This window comes from Enhydra lutris, unplaced genomic scaffold, assembly GCF_002288905.1.
Source record: "Enhydra lutris kenyoni isolate GAN:26980312 unplaced genomic scaffold, ASM228890v2 scaffoldscaffold26, whole genome shotgun sequence".
Taxonomy (NCBI): domain Eukaryota; kingdom Metazoa; phylum Chordata; class Mammalia; order Carnivora; family Mustelidae; genus Enhydra; species Enhydra lutris.
The window spans coordinates 7,813,115-7,835,323 of record NW_019154110.1 but is presented as its reverse complement, the minus strand read 5'-3'; the positions used below and the strand labels follow the sequence as shown (position 1 = coordinate 7,835,323).

The 22,209-nt window shown below is 52.5% G+C and overlaps 1 protein-coding gene across 2 annotated transcripts in view; it reads left to right on the top strand.

Moving 5' to 3' along the window:
* The window catches only part of LOC111151502 (acid sensing ion channel subunit 2), a 1,010,285-nt gene that overhangs the window by 753,811 nt on the left and 234,265 nt on the right, over window positions 1-22,209 (top strand). Inside the window, exon 1 of one of the 2 annotated variants that reach the window (XM_022509525.1) lies at window positions 3,886-4,599. The exons of the other annotated variant lie outside the window; for it this stretch is intronic. Coding sequence (XP_022365233.1) covers window positions 3,886-4,599 — 714 coding nt within the window. Of the gene's footprint in view, window positions 1-3,885; window positions 4,600-22,209 lie in introns of those variants that run through there. 2 annotated transcript variants of the gene reach the window in all.

Genomic DNA, 22,209 nt, shown 5'->3' with positions numbered 1-22,209 from the left:
GTTTTAGAGATAAACAAGAAAAGGGCGATTTTCTTGAAAGCTTATTATTGGGAAAATCACAATGCTAAATTCCAATTTCTTGGTGGAGAGGTTATATGGGTCAGCTCAGGCACTGCCTCGCAAATCTGTTTTTCTGGCCAAGTGAGGCTGCCAGATGGGGAAAGCTAATTCTCATGTGCTATCATTCAGCACAGCGCTGAGGGTAGACGTGGTATGGGAAAGGGTTTGAGAGCACGGCGGCTGGAGCCACGGCCTGGGTTCAAGGGCTGTGTGGCTTAGGGTGAGTAGTTCAACCTCTCTGTGCGAGGATTCCCCTTCTTCAAAGTACAGAAAATAATGGTATTTACTTCATATAGTTATTTTGAGCATTAAGTACTTAGAACACTTGTTTTTAGTGTAAATAACTTAGAACAGGCCCTAGTGCTTAGAAAGTCCTATATTTATTTTATGATATGTTTATTATCACTTATCTTTATACTTTTGCAAGAAGCATGGTGGAAAGAGAAAATCTTGGACTTCGGAATGAGTTAGAGCTGAGTTCAATTCCTGCTCTCTGAGCTCTTGGTTCACAAATGTAAAAAGAGGACCAAAAATTCCTCCCTTGCAGGGCTGGAGTGAGGAATTAAATACATTTGCATACCCAGTTCAATGCATGACATACAGAAATATTCAAGAAATCCTAGTTCCTTTCCCCTCCTTCTGTCTCAGTGTGCTTCCTTGTCATGCTAGGCACTGCGCCAAGAGGTAGGGACACAACTGTGAATGAGATGTAGTCCCTGTCCTCAAAGGGTTCATGTCCAGAAGGAAAGTCTGGATACACACAGTGACAAGGTACTACGGCAAGGGCCATGAGGGGTCCAGTTTCCTGGCAGGTGATGCTTAAGTTGGGGCTTTAAAAAAGAACAGACTTTGCCGAACTGGTGGAAGTACTGGTCCGGGACATCATGGGGGGTAGGGAACTCACTACATACGTGTGCCACAGAGAGAGCCATCGATCCTTGTGGAGGGTCACTAGCCATCCCTGTGTCTACCTCTGGATTTCTGTGCCAAGACCCCAGGAGCCTCTGCAGGATACCCCTCCTCTCCCTGGGAAAGCAACCCATCTGGAGAATTATCAGGAAAACCAAAGGCACAGAAGACACTCAGGCACCCCAAATCAGCAGGTGTACATTTCAAGAGGGAAACTGCCAGAAAAGAAACAGCCCCCAGCAGCTGAACAGATCAGAAACATAGAATGCCCTAAAGGTTTCCGTAAGGCAGAGCTCCGTGCCAGCCCAGAGTTAGGACTCTGGAAGACGTTATATGCTTGCCCTGGCCGCTTCTTTCGCAACTGCGCTGAGCTCAAAAGGTCATCCCACTTTAGCTGGTATGTGCGTCACAGTGGCAACCCACGAGACCACTAGGACTAGGCTGGGAGCACCAGGGGATGAGCCTCTGGTAGAAGCCCCACAAAACTGGCAGATTCAGAGCCTTCCCCCCAAAGCCAGCAACAGACAGCTCCAAGGACCCCAAGGACCCGCTGTGCACCACTTACTGCCAGGAAGCTGTGGGAGCAGGATTCCAGCCCTGCCCTCCAGGCGGCTAGCCCAGAGAGATAAGGCCATGGGCTGCAGTAGAAAGAGCCAGGGCTTTGGGGATTGGGATGCTGAATCCCAATTCGCGCCTTGCAGGCTGTATGACCTTGGGCATGTACTTGGCCTCTCTAGTCTCACCTGTGAAGTGGAGCTAGCAGTACACTATGAGTATGTTTCATCCAGCCTTCAAAATACACAAAAGTGGACTATTACAAAGGTTAAATAAAAATGTCCCAAAGTGCCCACGGGTTAGCGGGAGCCCCTAAGCCTGCCCAGGAGGGAAGGGTGACATCATCAGCCCTCAAACTGTAGGATCCCAGGGGGAGAATGCAGAGATGAAGACTCCTGTCCTGGGAAGTCACAATCCTCCTTCCTGCCTTTCCAGGAGAGCTGTGCTGGCTGCCCGCTCCAGGGCTGAGCGGCAGATCCTTCCAACCCAGTAGTGGGGGCACACAGCTGGGAAGCTCCTAAGAGGCAGAGGTCACCCCGCCCAGCACCTCAACACACATACTACATACCACACACCCAGACGCACACGCAAAACACACCAACCCACACACCACATCCAGGAACCCTACACTCTATTGGCACATCAACACACCCATTCATACCCACCACCAAGTGCACACACACGCGCCCACACAGAACACACACACCAGCCCAGGCACCCTATCCTACACACATCACACCCCCCTCGGGTAGCCACAGTCCGTCATCTGCAAATAAGCTCACATGCGCGAGATACACAGAAATACCCGTTCACACATACACATGCACAGCCTACCCACACTCAGGGCGTGACACCCTCACACACTTGTTCACAGGCCCACACTACACAGAGGATGACTCTCCGTAGGGCCCATTTCCCAGCCTGGAGTGTTCTCGCACTTATCTACATAGGGCCCCACAACCGGTTGTACCCCCACATTTCTCCCACAAGCCCGCACCCCCGGGGCACATCTGTGCAGCGCCTCCCCCACCCGGCAGCCGGCTCCAGCAAGAGGCTTCCCGCTCGGTGTGCAGCGGCCACAGTGGCCAGGAATTAAAATGCAGCGAGGAGGAGCCGGGCGCGTCAGCACCGCGTCTCCAGGAGCGCACAGCGCCCGCCGCCGCCGCCGCCCCGCCCGCCCGGAGCCGTGGGGCCAGCGAGCTGAGGAGCAGGTGCTCTAAGCCCAGCCGCGCCAGCGTCGCGCGGCCGCTGCCCAAGTTCGCCCGGGGCCCGAGGAGGGCCGGGCAACCGGGAGAGCAGCGCAGCCGGCCTCGCCGCCGCCGCCGCGGGCTTGGAGTCTTGAGAGAAGGACGCGCGGAGCAGCGAGTTCGGGTCACCCCGCCGAGAGAGGTGCAGCCGGGGCTCCGCAGTCCCCAGCTCCTGGCGCCGCCGGGGCAGGGAGAAGAACAGGCAGGGGGACAGCGAAGCCGGCCTTTTCTGGAGACTCGAGGCTCCCCGGAGAGTCGAAGGGAGAAGCGACACTTTCCTCTGGCCGGAAGCTCTGAAGGGGCCCAGCAGCGAGCAGCCTCCCGCAGGACGCCCCGAGAAGCCCCAAGCCCCAGGCGAGAGCGGGCGCGTCGTACGCAGGGCTCGGGCGCGGGACTTAGGGGAGCCTTCGAGGGTGTTGGCCAAGCGCAGCCCGCGGAGCAGTGAGCGATCTCGCAGGGAAGGGGACGAGCGCAGCGGCCGGCTGAGCGACCCCTCGCCCCGGTACACACCCACCCCACCCGCGGCGCCTGAGCCGCGGTGCGCCTCTGGGGGCGCTCGTTCCCTGGCGCCTTCTCTCCCGGGTCCCAGCACCGCTGGGCTACGGGCTGGGCTGGCGGGGCCCTTAGGGATGTCCAAAGCAGGCATGGTGGCCGAGTGGCTGCTCTCCCCGGACCAGCGTAAAAGCTGGGGTTAGGCGGAGCAGGGGGGACTCGGCGCAGGGTCCCCCGAGGTCCAAGACGAGGGGAGGCGGGCGCAGCGCCCGGGCACCGGAGAGGCGGCGCCCGGTGGGGCCCCTCTAGAGGTAGCGGCCGGGCCAGGCACTCTGCAGGAAGACTAGGGGCCCGGAGAGCCCGGGAGGCGCTCGGGAGAGGCCAGGGCCAGGGGCGGCGGGCCGAAGCAGCGCTCCGTCCCGGGCGGGCGCCAGCGGAGGCGGTGGCGGCGGCGGCGCCGGGCGGGCATGCCGCGCCACCGGAGCTCCTTTCGGGCGCACGCTTCCCTGGCGCGGGCTGCGCGCGGCGGCTGCTGCTGCTGCTTCCACTGCTGCTGCGGACTCCCATGGCGGCTCCGCCCGGCCGGGGCTGCCGCCGCTGCCGCCAGCCGCGGGCTGAATGAATGAGCCGGAGCAGCGGAGCCCGGCTGCCCGCGGCCGCGCTCACCGGCCCGGGACGCTTCCGCATGGCCCGCGAGGAGCCGGCGCCGGCGGCGGTGGCGGCGGCCGGGCAGCCCGGGGGCGACCGGGGCGGCGAGCGCGAGCGGGCGCTGCAGGGGCCGGGGGTCGCCCGCAGGGGGCGGCCGTCGCTGAGCCGCGCTAAACTGCACGGGCTGCGGCACATGTGCGCCGGGCGCACGGCGGCGGGGGGCTCCTTCCAGCGGCGGGCGCTGTGGGTGCTGGCCTTCTGCACGTCCCTCGGCTTGCTGCTGTCCTGGTCCTCGAACCGCCTGCTCTACTGGCTCAGCTTCCCGTCGCACACGCGGGTGCACCGCGAGTGGAGTCGCCAGCTGCCCTTCCCCGCCGTCACCGTGTGCAACAACAACCCTCTGCGCTTCCCGCGCCTCTCCAAGGGGGACCTCTACTACGCCGGCCACTGGCTCGGACTGCTGCTGCCCAACCGCACCGCACGCCCGCTCGTCAGCGAGCTGCTGCGGGGCGACGAGCCGCGCCGCCAGTGGTTCCGCAAGCTGGCCGACTTCCGCCTCTTCCTGCCGCCGCGCCACTTCGAGGGCATCAGCGCCGCCTTCATGGACCGCCTGGGCCACCAGCTCGAGGACATGCTGCTCTCCTGCAAGTACCGCGGCGAGCTCTGCGGCCCGCACAACTTCTCCTCCGTGAGTTGCCCTCCGCGCGACCCCGCTCCCCGGGCTTCCCCGCGCGCTCCAGAGTCTGTAGGCCCTCCCTGCCCTCCTCCCCCAGGGTAGGACACCAGGCCGTTGGCGGTGAGGTGACATCATTCCAGGATGCCAAGGCGGAACCCACTCTTGGGTCCCCTGAGCCTTGTCCTCCAGGTCGTGGGAAGTTGGACACAACTGTAGGGGGAGTGACCTTGCTCACTTGTCCCCGCCTCTCCCCTTCCGGTGTCAGTCCCCAGGCCCCCAGCTCTTGTCTTCATGGTCCCCTCTGTGAATGCTAGCCCTTTGTCCTGGACCTCACCCCTGGTCCACAGGACTCCGGGCAATTGCCCGGTGTCTGGGGTGAAGGGATGGGATGAGAGGGAAGCACGTCTTACTTGTGGGTTTGTTGTTTTTGGGAAAATCAACAAGAAGCTTTTCAAAAGAGGGCCATCAGCAAAATCGCGCTGCTCTAAGCAGCTTCTGCCTGAGTTCCAAAACACTTGGAATCTAGGAGGACTTGGGAGGAAACGCCCAGAATATGAACCGACACTGAAACTGTAGCTGGTTAGGTGAAGAACTCAGCAGCCTCTTCTGCTGCTTTTTAAATAAAGCTCTGTCTTAAGCATCCAAGGGAATTGAGAGCGGTGGGCATCTGTGGGGTCCTTGACCCCTGGAGGTGAGAGTGGGTCCTGGGCTAGAGGAGCCACCCCCTGCCATGGGGAAAACAGCCTCAGAGAGATATTGATTCGAACACCAGGGGCCAGGAGAAGCTGTGCTTGGGGTTTGTAAACCATTTGCTGTGCTGGTTCCCCCACGCTGTGGGTCTAGATAATGCAGCTGTCAGACAGAAGGTATCTGCCTTGCACCGTCTGCCTTGGAGGAGTTCTTGTGCCAAGCCCCAGCGTGGCACAAGCCTGTCCAGTCATTCATGTGTAAACGCGCCTTAGGTGGGTTTGGGTTTTTCCACTAATGTGGGAAAGGTGGGCTGCGTGTTTATTTGTCATGCTCTGATGGTGATTTTACCAGCCCTTTTGCCTCCCTCCTGACAGTCTTGTATCTGCCCAGGTTTTTCCTGTTGTGGTAAAGGGATGCCACCATTCCAACAGGTGGTGGCTCAGATGCCTGTCAGGCCAGGCCTCTGATTGGCTAATTGGGCTCGTCCTTGTCTAGGATGGTGATTTTGGCTTCAGTGTTGCTCTCTTTGCATTGCTTTATGGAGAACAGCCCTGACTTATCCATTCCCTAAACACCCCTTACTTTCTGGGCTTTTCAGCCTGCCTTGGAGGAATTCTTAGCCTACTGGTTCCCCTGCCTGCTTTAGCAAGCAGAGGCTGGTAACGCGTGCTTCCAAGTGACTCCTTTCAGTCGTCAAGCACAATGGTGACTTCTACAGAGATGAAGGAATGAGATGAGCAATGCCTTGTTTATGTTTGGCTGACCACTACCTAGCAGCCTCTAAAGTTAGACTAAAGTTCAATGTTATATTCAACTATCAGCAACCCCTGGCTTCAGCTTCAAGTTGTGTAACAGGGCTCACCAAATAGAATCGTGCATGATGGCTCTACACGTGTGCAGAATTAAATCCCAACAGCCAGTGTTCATTTTTGACATTCCCACAACCCTGCATTAGCGAGGAGTTTTCTTCCCATTTTACAGATGAGGAAAATGAGGCTCCATGATGCTCCAAAGCTCAGAGCCAGTAAGTTGAAAGTTCAGCTTGGCAAACCATCAGATGAGTTACATGGAAGCCACACATAGCCTTCCTCTCTGAGCCGGGGCTTCTCTTCTATTAGAAGACCCCCTGCATAGGACTCTTGCCCTCCCCCACCCTACCAGCTCCCACCCCTTCTCTGAGCATGGCTGGGAGAGTGGCAAGTGGAGCCCCCCTAGGGGGTGCAGGTAGTCATAGCCTTGACCGCATGCTACGGGGGTCTAACCCACCTCATACGGTACCTTCAGGAACCACCTGACCTCAGTCTTCCCAGCAGGGATGGCCATGAGTTGAAGCAGCCAGGACCCTTCCCACGGGGGCACACCCTTCTCTCACTAGCCTGTACCCTGCCTACCTTCAGCTGAAGAGCTTGCAGGCACCCCCCCCCAAGCAAAACAAATATCTCCATTCCACAAGAATGTGTTTCTGGAGACTCAAGTGACCCCTGGTGGCTGGCTTTCTATTATGACCCTGCACTGGGACTTTCCAGCCCTTTAACACTTCATGCTGTAGTTTTTTCCAAGGATCTCAGAATTAAAGGCTGCAGCATCCCTTTCTCTGTGGAAGCCAGAAGCCAGGAGAGCATTAAATACAGAGCAGACCCGTCAGGAGTATTTTTCCAGTAACTACAAGACCCTGGCTCAGACCTTTGTGGTCTTTGGTGGTGGGGACTCTAGGGTAGCAGGTAAGAGCCAGAAGGCTGAAGCTGCAGGGATGGTTCAGATCCTGAGATTACCACTTACTGTGTGCCCTCTGGACAAGTGGCTTAGCCTCTCTGTTCTTTAGTTTCCTACTCCATCTAGTGGAGGTAACAAATATGTCATATGTGTTGTGCCTGGATGGATGGAAGGATGGATGGGCATATGCATATACATAAAGAGGGTGGGGCTCTTAAGGCAATGCTGGCCCCATCAAAATGTTGCCTTTAAATGATACTTGCCTCCTACCTGGTCCTTTGGCCTCCAGCTCAGTGCTCCCTCCCCGCCCCCATCCATCCCCTGTACTACAGCCAGAGTACTCTTTCCAAAGTTCTACTCAAAGCAGATCATCCCACCTCTTAAACCCCTTAAAATCCCAGGCTGTCCTCAGGCTCGGCACCTGCACCTTGCCTTGCTTCTTGCCCCAGTCTCTCTGGTACCGCATACCAAAGCTCTGTGAACAGCTTACAACAGCTGGACCACCGCTCCCCAGGCCTCTCTGCCTTGCTCCCCGCGGTCCTCTGCTGCTGTAAGTGCTCCCTGCCTCTGCACCCCGACCCTGCACACACTGCCTCGCCTGCCTCAGGATACTACTCATCCTTTAGCATCCAGCCCCGGGGGCTCTGCTCGGGAGCTCGTCCTGACTGTCTCACTCTCCACTTCCAATCACCAAGCAACTGATGCCTGCCTCCTTTCTACCCCTCTGCTGCCCCAATTAGGTGTCATGCCTCACACCTACTGGTCTGTGTCTGTCCCTCCCTCCAGAGTCACGTCTGATTTCCTGACCTCTCCAGCACCTGGCACAGAGGCTGACACATAAATGTTGAGGAAAGGTCTGGGCAATGAATCCATCCCTTCACCAGGTGCCCCCAAGACTTCTTCTTGTCTTGGAAGACCCTCACCAAGACACTTGGCTTACTTTCTCTAGGGAACACCAGTGGAATGCATTTCCAATAAGCATTTATTCCTTTGTGGGTTAGAGGCGGGGAGTGCAGAGCAGCAGACCAAGCATTCCCCAAAAGCCTGTGCTTCCCAAGCCCAAAGAGGACCAGTGCAACAGGTGAAGAATGGGGTCTCAAAGGAAGCCTTTGGGGTATGTGCCAGCTGGCCGCCAAAGTCTCCTTCCACCTAGCTAGTCTCACTTCTGGAAATAAACTTGGCCGGGGGGAGAGGAGTATTGTGAAGAGGCGTATCTGTTGGCTTTTATTTTCCAGTCCATTCGGGGTGTGTTTATTTGCAGCTCCTCTGTTTGTTACAGCTGTGAAAGGGTTAATCACTCAGCAGGCAGGACAAAGCAGCTCCTGCTTTTAAACGCCCATGTTCTTTCTGTGGCCCTAGCAGAGGACCTCTGGCTCTGCTTTGCACTCTCTGGCCCTCCTGGATTGTCCTGGGGGTGGAGGGAAGCGGCCTTCCCAGTAAGTGGCAGGACGCAGAACTGTGAGGCTGAGATAGCTGGGACTAGGGCCTCCAGAGAGGGAGGGAGGGGTTGGGGACAGGGGCTGACAGGGCGATCAGGGTCATCTGCAAGAACAAGGAGCAGCGACCCTCTCTGGGGGAAGGCATGGTTCAGGGGAGGCATCAGCCAGACCTAGCGTGGGCCTCTGGCTCTGCCGCCTTCTAGCTGTGTGCCTTGGGCAGATGCTTGACTCTCGTACCTCTGCTAATAGTGCCTGCCTCACCGTGCTGGGACGAAGACATGTGGGCAGAGGCTGATTGTATGATTTGGATCAAGAGATTGGCACAGTCCTCATATCTGGGGGTAGCAATTATAAATTATTCTCAATTTAATTATCATATCTTACCGTGACCACTTACCTGAGTGGGGATAGGCTCATTTCCTGGTTCATTCACTCCATCAACCTGTGTCTGTTGAGTGTCAACACTATGTCAAGCTCTGTCCTAGCTGCCGGGGGCATAAAACAAAGTAATTAATTATTAACATTAACATTAATTATGGTTAAGGTATGAGACGTGTGAACAGATGCCAATACAGAGTGCTCGGGTGCAATGTGGGCTTAGAGGAGTCCCCAGGTGAGACTGGGGACCTCCGAAGGCTTCCTGGAGGAGGTGACATGTAAACTGAGTCGTGAAGGCTAACTAGGATTTCCAAGGTAGAGAAAGAGGGAGTGGGGGACAGCATGTATAAATGTGAGTCCAGAGGTGTGAAACGATGAGGTTGAACACAGGCTTCTAGGCCCTGAGAGTGGTTCGGGGTATCTGGAGGGAGGGGCCGGAGGCCTTGAGGAGGAGGAGAGCAGAAGTGTGATAGTACAATGCTATGATGGATGCCTGGGGGTCAAACTACATTTTTAAACTTTGTAGTAAATCTCTGACTTCTTTCACTTCTGGCTATTAGACCATGGAGGGTCCCCTCTGTGTCATCCGTTTCCCACCCCCATTCCTCACTCCATCAGGGCCATTCCTCCCTGAACCCTTCCCCTTTTCTTGCCCCTTTTTGCTGGGGTCAACCTTGAGCCCAGATTTTGGTGTAGTCTATGTACGAAAAGCCAAGGAAGGAGCATTTGGTTTCATCACACTTTGTCACAGCAAGTGGGCTGACTGCTCCGAGCCAGCGACAGAAAACAAGAAATCATTTTAGCAACATATTGTTTAAAATCAGCAAATTCGGTTGAAATGGTGCTAGGCCAGGCAGTCCAGTAGTTGTGAGGATGGATGGCTTTAGGGAGGCAAGAAAGATACTTCTGCCTTTAGAGAAAGAGGAGTAAACGAGCTAATACATGTAAAGTGCTTAGAACAGTTTCTGGCACCAAGTAAAGGACTCAATAAATGTGAGCTATTTCCTTTATTATTACTTGCAGCGAGCGATCCGAGTGAAGGATGAAGGCAAATAGTGTTGGGCAGCTGTGATACGCCAGGCCCAGGCTGGGCACACTGCATGCCATCTCCGTTCTTGCAATAACCCTAAAAGGTTGTGTGATCATTCACATTTTACAGATGGGCAATTGCAGCTCAGGGAGGGACTGTAGTCTGCCCGGAGTCACAGAGCCAGCAGGTGACAAACCTGGAATCTGAACCCAAGTCCTCACGACCACAAAGGGGCATTCGGCCGGATGGAGAAGGAGCAGCTCGGGTGGGAGGTGGGGGTGTGCTGGGAAGACCGAGCCAGCCTCAGCGCTGCCCTGACCAGCCGTGTGACTTTGGCCTCAGGATCTTCCTCTGTGAAAGGAGGGCATGTGCCAAATGACCAAAGGGACTTAGCTGAGAAGTTCTCCGTCCAAGAGAGCAGTCAGGGGAAAATACGGCTTAACTACTGCAGATGGCCTAGGCTTTTCAGCCAACCGTCTCTTTTCTTTGCAGAGCTGAAACAGTGATTAAGGGGGAAATGTACAAGTTATTGAAGTGCTGGAGATAGGATGGCGATTAAACAGACATTTATACAAGGAACATTAGAAGAACTCTACCAGTGATTTTACTTCGGGGAAATTAGTTTAGGGAGTCAAATGTGAACTCTACTCAGGTCTGCAGATATCCAAATGGACTGTCAGGTTGATTTTGATAGTGGCTGCTTGGGGGCTACTGTGGCCAGTCGTGAACATATCAATCAGATGTCTGCCCAGTTGAGAGGGGCTGGAGGAGTAACCAGACCATTTGGTTTATACACCCATCACTTTGATTCTCCTAAGTGGTTTGCTTGGATCAGCCACTCAGAGATCCAGCCAACCAACACCCATGGAGTGCCTAGTGAGTGCCAAGCAGTGGGCCACAAAGATGACAATAAATTTACTCGGTTTCTGGTAAATAGGCCTGCGAGGGTCAGTGTGCTTCATGGGGGTGATGGGGGCCTGAAAGGAGCTACCCATCACACAGGGAGGGGACCGGGCATGGGACAGCCCAGGATTTGGACTGTGCATCTCTCATGTAAATATTCGTGTCAATTTCACCAGCTTCGAATGGGGGTTATGAAACCCATTTTACAGATGAGAAAACTGAGGCTTGAGCAGGCACAAAGTCACTGCTGGAGGGCAGCAGAGCCAGGATTCAAACGAAGGTCCATCCAGCCCCAAAGCTGACACTCTTCTTTTCTATGACCCCATTCTGCCAATGCTCAGAGATGCCAGTAAGTCCCAGTCCTTCCAGAGAAGGTATCCTTCACCACCTTTCAAAACTTTGCTGGAAGTCTCTTTCACTCTAAATTGGTGTGGGCCCCCGAAGTCATCCTGCTTTCCGAGGCCTGCAACCAGGAGCGGAGATGGCCATGTATCCTCCATTCCGTCACCACACAGGGGGATCAGGCATTGTGAAAAGTCTTTGTTTGGCCATAGTCCAAACTAAATCACTATTTTCATTCCTTCAAGGACGTTGGTAACTCGTAGTCTTGTCTAACGAAATGTTGCCAAACTGAGCTCCAGCTCAGACCCGCTCTCACAAAAGCATAAGTCACCCGTCATTGGAACAGGACTTGGTGGTAAAGCAAACGGAGGCCACGAACTCCCTCGGGAAGTTTGTTCTCCTGAGCCTGTCGAGGATCTCCCCTCACACCACTGTTTCTACTATTAATTTGCCCAAGACATCATTTCCTCGGATTCCACGCAGACTTGTTGAGCTCCTACTCTCTGCCAGGAACCCTTACATTCATTAGTTTATCTTGCCCCACAACAGACTGGAGAAAAAAGTCTTCTTTTCTCCCTGGTACAGATAAGGAAACAGAGGTGCAAAGCAGTTTGCTAACTTGCCCAAGGTCAGAGACAGAAACTCTGAACTCCAGCTTCCAAAGTCAGTGCTCTTGGCCCTACATCGTGGTTGATCCCAAAAAGAAACCCCAGTCCAGCTCTGGCCAGCAAACTTGCATTTCCAATCAGTAGGGGCTTTATTACCTGGATAGGCGAACAGAATATGCATTACCGTCTCATTTTATCCCGACAAGAGTGGAGGGTGTATTCTGCCCCCTGTAGCCTGCCTGACTTCAGAAAGGGGAAGCGACTGGCCTAGGGTCACGTGGCCCAGGAAAAGAGTCAGAATTTGGATTCAGATCTCCTCGGCTCCTCTGTTCCTGCTCAGGGTGGGTTTAAGGGGATTTCACCAACCTTAGCAGATTTTCTTAGGGACAAAGCAGTGGGACCCTGAGTGCCTTGCAGAAAAGTATCAGTGCTAAGACTGGCGACTGCAGAGAGGTGATGATTTCCTCCTTTATCTCTGCCCTGAGACTTCCTGCCTTCCCAGGCAGGGAAGTATCCTTCCCAGTATACTCCAGTTAACTGTGGATGAATGGAGAGCACTCTAGGCCCATGCTTCTCAAACTTGAGCATACCCAGATTCCTGGGCCCCCCGCAGAGACCCTGATCTCCTGGGTCTGGAACAGGGCCCAAGCTTTGCGTTTCTGAAAGCTGCCACATGATGCAGATGCTGCTGGTCTGTGGACCACACTTGGAGAGGCAAAGCCCATCTGAGGGCTCCCTAAAGTCCCTTGAGTGCTGCGAAAGTGGGATCAGTGGGCCGTCTCTATAAGGCATGAGTCACTGGGTCTATAAATGTGCACGGGGAATGTGAATGTCCACTCTGGCATGGCCAGTGTCCATTAAACCAAAATGCAAAGGCTATCTGGTAGGCTGATTAATGGCCCCTTGAAATGGCCACAGCCTCCTCCCCAGAACCTGTGAATGTATTACCTGACATAGCAAAAGGGGATTCGTAGATAATTAAGGGTTTTGAGATGGGGAGATTATACTGAATTATCCAGGGGGGCTCAACGTAATCACCAGAGTCTTTATAGGGGGGTAGGAGGGTCGGAAGAAGACATCACCACGGAATCAGAGACCAGAGAGTCAGAAGACTCTGTAGTTCGAAGACACTACATTGATAGCTTTGAAGATGGAGGAAGAGCCCACGAGTCAAGGAAAGCAGGTGGCCTTTAGAGGCTGGAGAGGCAAAGGAAACGTTCTCCCCCCAGAGCTTCCAGAAGGAATGCAGCCTGGCTGACAGCTTCATTTTAGCCCTCTGACCTCCAGAACTATATACTAATATGTTTGTGTTGCTTGAAGCAATTGTGTCTGTGGTAGTTCATTTCAGCAGCAACAGAAAACTCACAGCAGCTTCCTCGGTTGTATAAAACTCTCTCTACTACACACATGACTCTGCATATTGAACCAGGCTGGGTAGGTTTAGATCAGGGTGTGTTCCAAAGCCAAAAAATAAAAGAATCCTGGACAAACAAGCAGCGAGGCTAAAAAAATAGTCAATGTGAGGGTATTTAACTGTGCTTATATTCGTGCAAGATTGGGAGTTTGGACCCCAGAATCTTAGAAAAGAGGTGGTTGGAGAACGAGGAAGGAGGTGGCGTCAGGAGTAGGACAGACTCAAGTTCAAAGCCCAGGTCCTCCGGATCCTAACTGGGTGACTGTTGGGAGTTGCTTACCTTCACTGGGACTCTGTTTCCCTGTTTGTAGAACGGAGATCATACCTTCCAAGCAGGGTGGTTGTGAAACTTACAGGCAACATATTAATCCATTGAAAAATTATTTATTGAGAGGCAGCTCTGGTCTAGTCCTGGTGGATACAAGTTGAGTATCAATGCAGAACGTACCCCTGCTCTCTTAACTATAAAAGCACAGACGTGTAGGCACCGGCTACATGTAAGCTATCACTGTCATCCTCCTCATCATTACTAACAGGTGACGCCCCTCACTTCCGGTCCCTGGAAGAATCATGCGCTAACAGTGGCCTTCTCTGTATCGTCACAGTCCCAGCCAGGATCCTCTTGTAGCTTTCATGTCACACCTCCATGGGTAGGTCAGCGCCTTTTAGGGCCGCTTCCCCCACTTAGTACCCCGACCAAAGTGAAAAAAATCAGAGAGGGAGAATGAGTTGTTCGAGGTCTGTGCTTAAGCCTATAGACAACGATTTTGTATCACAGGAGTATCTGTTTCTTCCTCTGAGAACTTACTCTTTTCCCAAAATATGTATGCTGGTCATCCCCTTCTGATTCCAGTGGCATATCTGATCTGAAGGTTGTTGATGCTCTGATCTCTGAAGTGAAGGGTTTAATCTTCTCTTGGAACCCCTCCCAATGAAAATTATTTTCCCACTTTGAAATGGCACGGGCATCCACTGTGAACTCACATCCATAAATCTAAGCCTACAGCTCAGGAAAGCAGATGAGCTTTGATTCTGCTTCTCAGTACAGTCTCACAGAGCAAATTATGGCAAGAATTTGATTTATAGAAGCACCTCAAAGGCTCTGGAGTGAGACGCGTGTTTATTCACTTTATTACCATTTATTTTACACTATCTCTTTATGCTCCCTGCACATGGATTTGAAAGACTATTTGGATAGATGCTTATGATCTGCCAGTTTGCACAGCCCTGTTGAGGAACATGGATCTCTTTGGCAATGCTGCCAACGGCTCACCCTGGGGGTCCTTCTACCCGCGCAGATACAACACACAGGCTTGGAGGCCCTGGCCCAGGGTTCTCGCCCGAACTTCCCCAGCTCTGAGCTTCTGAGGTTCTTGATGTAGATCTCCAGCTGCAAGCCAGGGATGTATATAGTCAGGCTTGATTTAAGATTCAAATATCTCAGAACAGCTGGGGATATTTAACATCTCTATAATTACATTACATTTTTGACAGTACATGGAGTGAGAGTCTGTGTGTGTGTGTGTGTGTGTGTGTGTGGTTGAATATTCGATGAGCACCTAATATTTTAACCAGCCAGGGAAACACAACTGCATATTTCACACCCAAGTAGTTTTGTTTTTAAAATGCCTGGGGTGGGCATCTCGGGCTCCAGTCCGTTGTCATTAAGTCTCTGGAAAGGCAAGAGCCCCATCCCTGTGGCCGGGGAGCTGGGTTAGCTGGGCCGCCGAGAGAAGGGAACGGGCAGGAGTCAAGAGGGCACTCCTGCACGCCCGGGGTGACCCATGAAGGCTAGGATGTCACTCCCGTCCACTCTCCGTGGTGTGAAAAGGAAGCCAAGGGTTGGAGAACAACTGGAAACTTGCGAGAAGCAACATTGCTGATAAATGACAAAGCTAGGGTCAGCTCAAGCCTCTGTAGAGGCATGGCCAACAATTTGGGCATCCCGGCTGATGGCAAGAGGTGGAATGGAGGAGCAGAAACAAGGCAGAGAAGACCAACTGTGTGCCCGCTCTGTGCCTCCCGTCCGTCTTCCCCAGCCCTCCAGGATGCCACCCTTGGATCCAATGCTGTTATGTCCATTTTACAGATGACAGAACCAAAACTCACAGGCAAGTAGAGAAGCGGTGGTGGGGATCTGCACCTCATGTTCTTAGAGAATCACATCTTGGATAGTTGATTTCCATTTATCCCTGGCTACCTCTGTTGCCCACCACCCCCCTCCCCGCCCCTCCCCTGCCACCTGCTCTGAGAATCTTCTCCAGCCAGTGAGGTGGGAAACTCCCTATTACCTTGTCTGACCTCCCTCTCCCCAGTCCTACTGGAGTCAGAGGTTCTCGGCCCTGAGTCACAAAGCCAAGTCACTTTGTTGCTGCTCCTGCTTTTCCGGTTTCATGCCTTTGTTCAGACTCTCATTTGCCCCTGGACCTGGTCTGCCGTCCCTGCCAGTGAGCCCCGTCTGTGCTGCGGGCCGTGGGCTCAGATGGGCGCCAAGTATGCCTGGAAGGGGGCATCAGCCTCTGAGGATGGGGAGGGGAGGAGGGGCAGGGAGGGTGGAAGGAAGCCTGGTGTCTCTGCTGCACTTTTTTCTGGGGTCTGCATGTTTTTAACCACGTGTAGCTGTAACTAATAACAAACAAACACAGGAAACAAAAGTACCGTCTGAAAGATTTCCCACCTGTTCTGAGGTTGCCCCACTCCTCTGCATCTGGAAAGCCAGGAGGCTCATCCTTCCAACCAGACTCACAGCCTCTGCCACTCCCAAGGCTCTTTCCTCTCTTGCTCTTTCTTCCTTTCTTCCTTTCTTTCTTTCTTTCTTTCTTTTTTTTCAAGATTTTGTTTATTTATTTGACAGAGAAAGACAGCGAGAGAGGGACACAAGTGGGGGGTGGGGAGTGGGAGAGAGAGAAGCAGGCTTCCAGCTGAACAGGGAGCCTGATGTGAGGCTCAATCCCAGGACCCTGGGATCATGACTTGAGCCGAAGGCAGATGCTTAATGACTGAGCCACCCAGGTGCCCCCCTTTCTTGCTCTTTCACTGCAATCCTCTCCGTCTGCTCAGCTTGCTGTCATTAGACCATCACCTCCTGAGGGCAGGGGCGATGCTAGTCTTATGGCCACCCCATTCCTCATAGGTAACAAGGGCTCTGTCTGATACCGACTAGCCAAAGCGGGAGAAAGGATTGGTACCACCAAAATATATGTGGACTCCTTCTGTTGTTCATGAATCCACTCACTGAAGAGTTGTCCGGAGCCCATGTGTGTGGGCTGTTGTGTTCCATGTGCCATATAGGAGAAATGGACAGGGCCCGTCCCTCACGGAGCTCACATTCTGGAGATCCGTGCATGAGCTCTATGACAATCAGAATGATCAGGAAGGCTTGTTTAAGTATCCCCAGCCCCAGCCCATGACCACTGAGTCAGAATTTATGGGGGATAGCTCTAGCAATGTATTTTTAACACACAACTCCAGGTGATGGAGGAGTTTAGGAAAACATTCTATGATGAGAGGTGTGACACAGATAATATAGAAATAAATGAGTGAACGTGATGGTTTTGATATTAAAGACAGTGAAGGCAAACCAGTCAAGGACCCTGCACTAGGGAATGTCTGGAGGCTCCCTGAAGATGGTGCTAAGGAAAGGACTGATTCTTCTCCAAGGAGATGGCATCTTTGCTGAGATGGAGAAGCCAGTCAGGGATCCAGGGAAAAGCATTCACGACAGAGGGACCAACAAACTAAAGGTCTTGGGGATGGAATTGGGGAGTGTCTTCCTTCCAACTCTGGAAATTCCAACTCCAGTAGCTCCATTCTGTTCCTTGTTCTGTGAGTACATCTGCCTTCTTCCAAAATGGAGCTGCCTCTCTCACCCACACAATGTGAGAGAACAACATGATTCTAGTGGTTCTGGAAATACTGACCTTCGGAATGCTAATGCAACGTAGCCTTAGGTCCTTAGGCTGAGCTCACCTTGGAAAAAATAACTCTAAGTAAGCAGAAAGAAACAAAAACAAAACACAGTCTCAAGAATCCAATTGCAAATCCCCATCTAAGGGCAGCTCGGCGAGGCCAGCGTGGCCGGGCCCTTTCTTTAGAATGCCATGTCCTGCCTAATTAGCGCCATGTTCCTCTGCTGATTCATCTTCATGAGGGCAAGGTCTGCTACCTTTGACTCCCAGATGGATTTTCCTCATTCATCTTCTAAGGTGTCAGGTCCGAATGGCTGGTTGTCCATACTGAAAACAGGCCCCTTCACCGGCCTTTCTGTTTCCCAGAGAGCCTGTGTATTTTCCACCTCTGTTTATCTCCATGACAACTGTGTGATCAAAAAGCAAACGTATTGTTCCCATTTTACAGGTGTGATAGGAAGGCTCAGAGGGGGAACTGGGTTGTCCAAGGGCATCTGACTAGTACCAGAGCCGATCAGTCCTGACTCCTGCTCTGGTCCTCCCCCTGCCCCTGGTGATGAGTCACACCTGGGGGACAAAAGCCTGTGCCCTTCCACAAGCCTCAAGGTCATGGTCACCTCCTGGGGGAAATCTTCCACAATACCTCTGGAGGGCTTTGCAAAACCTAGTCAGGGAGTTGAACTCTCATCCTGACGGTGTCTTGGTCACCTGCAAACACAATTTCTCAAACTTCAATAAATTAACTGCCAACCTTCCATAACAATCACAGTGACCCGTGCATGTCGCTGCTGTTGCTGGGGCACAGACCACATTTTAAGCAGCGGGTCTGTAGAAGGCGGGAGGGAAAGGCAGCATGGAGTAAGAGAGGAAGAAGGGACCGCCTTGTCCCGAATCCTGCCCTGTCCAGGCTAGACTCGCAGGCTGCTGCTACTTAGAATTACAGTCAGCACAAAGATTGGTAAGTCTCCATTACAGACAACTCTTTCCCTTTGTCTTTATATGAGACTGAAATGACTAGTCATTTAGGGAGACCGTGTGAATGGAGAAATGACAAGGGAGTGGCAGACCTCCAAAATAAGTCCCCTCCCCCCGCCTCCGCCCGACGTTCTGCACCCTCTCCCGACTCTGGGGGTATCAGTGGAGGCGTCCGGGAACAGCCTCTAGCTGGATCACAGTAATCACTCTGACTTTGCGTGGTGTGCTGCTCTGATGGGGAGAAGCCTTCAATCTGAAGGAGTCTTGCCAACAACAGGGTGTTCCTGGGTAATGCAGGGAGGAGTCTGTGCTCGTGTTGCTCCGAGGTGTTGCTCCGAGGCTGTCCGTTCGAATTGCTAAGGCTGCTTGCAAACCGTGCCTTGGGCTGTTCACTGGATTGACTCGTCATACCCTCATTTGTCATTTCAGTCATTCACTTCTTTGATCATTCTGTTATCCATCCACTGACTCTCAGAGTCATCTCTTCATTCATACATTCATTGAGGGCCTTCTGCCTACCAGGTATTGCACCAGGCTCTAAGGATATCAAAGTGAATCCATTCAAAGCCACCGGTATGGTCTCCGTGCCTTTGTATATCCTATAGCCAAGCAACAAGCTACACCCTCAATAGCCTGGCCGGCTTAGTGCTGAAAAATGGAACTAGCCATCTATTACTTTACCCTGAGAATCTGCCCTGCTTAAAGTTACCGCGTAGCTCCCCATCGCAAGATCAAGCCTAGCATCCACATGAGCTCCAAGCTCTCACCCCTCGCACTGCATGGATCCCGCCATGTTCCCCGGGTCTCTGCACCTGTTGTCCCTTGGCCAGAAATGTCTCCCTGGAAACCTCTCTCATCCTTCGAGGCTCAAGCTTTATCATCTTCTCCCCTTCCCCCATGCCTCCATGCTGGGAAGAATTCAGTCCTTCTTCCCCTGGGTTGCATCTCGCTGTTGAGGCCCTGAGACACTCTAGTGTGCAGTGGTTAAGAATAAGGGCTCTGGGTTCAAGTCCTGACTTTGCCATGTCTAGCTGTATGGCCATGGAAAGATATTGCTGGAGCCTATGCCCTCGGTTTCGCACCCATTCTCATTTGGATTTGCACAACAGCTCTGAGGGGATGTAGAAGACTTACAAATCCCAGGCAACTGGAGTGACTTGCTCAAGGTCACAAAGCTAGGAAGAGGCCAAGTCACAGCTACAGCTTCAAGCTTCTCACTTTGTTTCCAGGGCTGCTACTAGTCAACAGCATGCACAAAGTTGTGAGCCACTTGGAATCACTCATTCATACCTATAGGGCATTTTCCTTCCTTTCCACTGAAGGCTAGAAGACTCTGCTCTGGCCAGACAAGTAAGGCGTAGAGGAGGACTGGGGCTGTTGTAGGATGACTCAGGTTTTGACATGCAAGTTTTACCCAAGGTATTTCAGTAACTCCGAGTTACTGCCGCCCCATGGAGGAGAGGACAACCAGGCAGTGGTATATGACTTCTGGGTGGGAGGGGAATTGAGTGGGAGGCCGGAGCCAGGCTTCCAGAGAGAAATTACCATTTTGTATTTATTACTTTGGCTCACAGGAGTGCCGCAGGGACAGGCTTGCTAATACATTAGGTAATTGCCTTGGTTCACCACTTCTCTTTGCAGTGTGTAGACCAGCCCAGGTGCAGATGTGTACGATGGACTCGGCTCTGGCCTCCCAGGTGCCAGGGCTCTCTTTAGGGACGTGAGATGCTGGAGGAGAGGGGAGAATTGGGAGAGTGGGACCTGGGGGCTCTCAGGCAGCAGGGCACACCAGGATGGCCCGGTCCCTATGACCAGAGTATGGGGAGCAGAGGAAGAATCCCAGCTGGGAACCAGGAGACTAGAGGCTGCCGTCTGCCACTGAGTGCTGAGCAACCCTGGGCCCTTAGCTGTCCCTCTCTGGGCTTCTGGTCCACGTCTGAAAAGTTGAGGAGGTCATAAATCAGTATTTCTCAACTCCATCCATTAGAATCACCCGGGAGAACTTAAAACACACACACACACACACACACACACATTTTATATATATATATATAAAACTAAAGCTCCAAACTTAACTAACTCCCAAGGGTTCTGATTTCATTGGCTTGAGATAGAGCCCAAACCTGGGTATTTTTCTCCCAGGGATTGAGAGTCCCTAGACTAACTGATGTATGTAATCTTCCTTAGGATAGGCTAATTCTATGAGACTGTCTTTGAAAAAGGCGACAAGACAGTGACCTTGAAATCCAGGGTCAGGGCACCTGGGTGGCTCAGTCAGTTAAGCATCCAGCTCTTGATTTCAGCTCAGGTCATGATCTCAGGGTCGTGAGCTCGAACCCTGAATCGGGCTCCATACTGGGCGTGGAGCCTGCTTAGGATTCTCTCTCTCCCTCTGCCTCCGCCCTCTCCCCACTGCCTCACTCTCTCTCTTTCAAAAAAAAGGAAGAAAGAAATCCAGGGTTACCTGTTCCCATGTTCAGATTTGTTGCTGTCCATGATTGGTACCTGTTCGTGTCCTGTCTCGTCCCCAGTGAGTGTCCTTCTTACCAGTGAATGTCAGAGCTCTATACCCGGAGGCAGGGGGCTCAGTTTCAACCTCTCCTGTGTTGACTCCGTAGCCATGAGGGTCACCTTGGGACCTCTGGGCTTCAGCCTCATCTCCAGAAGATGAGGGAGCAGTTCATCTTCGCCTGCCTGCAAGCGGGGAGCTGGACCAGACTTTGCTTCTCTGTGCCATGCGCTTTATAAGGGGCTTCTCATCCAGTGCCCAAGAGATCAGCCTGAGAGTAGAGAGTGCCATCCCTCTTGCCCAGGTAAGGAGACAGAGGCTCAGGTAACTAGCCCAAGCCATCCAGCCAGGAAATAAGAGAGCCACACAGACATCAGTTCAAATCCCAGCATTGTAGCTTCCAAACTGACATTGAATGTTTTATTAATTTACTGTGCCTCAGTTTCCTTATCTGTTAAATGGGCATGCATACCACCTGTTTCCACAGAGTGGTAGTGAGGAAGAAAAAAGGTGGCCAGGCAAAACTCTTCGTGGAGCCTGGCACAAAACAACCGCTCCATTAATGTTTCTTCCCCTCAGAAATTTCTCCCTCCTTCTTTTATCCTTTCCTTTCCCCCTGCTTGTTTTTAATGTCTTTAAGGATGGGGACCTTGAGAGACTGTTTACTGTGCATGAACTTGAGCAGGTTGTTTAACCTCTGTGGGCCTCAATTTCCCCATCTATAAAATGGGGTCCTAACACAACATAAGGACCCGATGTGTTACAAAAACAGCTTCTGGCACAGAACATTGGCTGCTACTGCTCCGCCTCTCCAGGGCTTACTTCTCCTCCTGGAGCCCTGCAGGGAGTACACCCCCCCCCACCACTACCCTCCATACATCCCCCCCACCCGCACCCGCCTCCACCCCAGGTCCTCACTGTGTTCTCAGCCTTGACAGCTCTGCTGAGCACGCACAGCCCACAGGGCTCACCGGCAGGGAGAGGCAGCCCTATATCAGGGGATTGCTTACTATCTCGAGATGGGAAAAAAGGAAAAAGCTATAAATATGGAGGATTTGTCTGTGATAAGTCATGGTTAGAAGCCCGAGCTATATAACTTTTTAATTCTCCACTCCAGCTTGTAGGCTTAGGCAGTAAAAACAGTCACTAGTAATTTATTTTTTTCCACTCTTTTAATTTAGTAATTTTTTTTTAACCAACCAAAAAGTCCTCCTAAACTCACCTTAAGCTTTTATTTTTTTTTCCCCTTTAGCAGTCATAAAATACAATGGATTGCCATTGAAATGCTATCCCCTCTCCTACATGGCCAGAAGGCAAATGTACAGACTTGGGGGCAATGTCTTACTGGGTATTGTTAAAATCGGAGTGCGTCCTGGGTGTGGCTTGCCTCATCTCCCTCCAGGTGACACAGGAAGGAGGCAGGTCAGCCAGGACTGGGTGTGTGGCCCAAGGGCTAGATCTGAGTCTCTTCTCTTTCACCTTGGAGCTGAGTAATTTCAGGCAAGTGACTTCTCTCTCCAGGCTTAGTTTTCTTGTTTATAAAATGTAGACAACAATTAGGGAGTGAAGTGACCTCCTCTCAATGGAATGATCTGAGAATCCAAAGAGATATGTATAAAAAAATTGTTTTATTGAATGTAAACTACTAGCATGTTAGAGACTGTTGTTACTGATGATGATGGTGGTGGTGATGGTGGTGGTGGTGATGGTGAT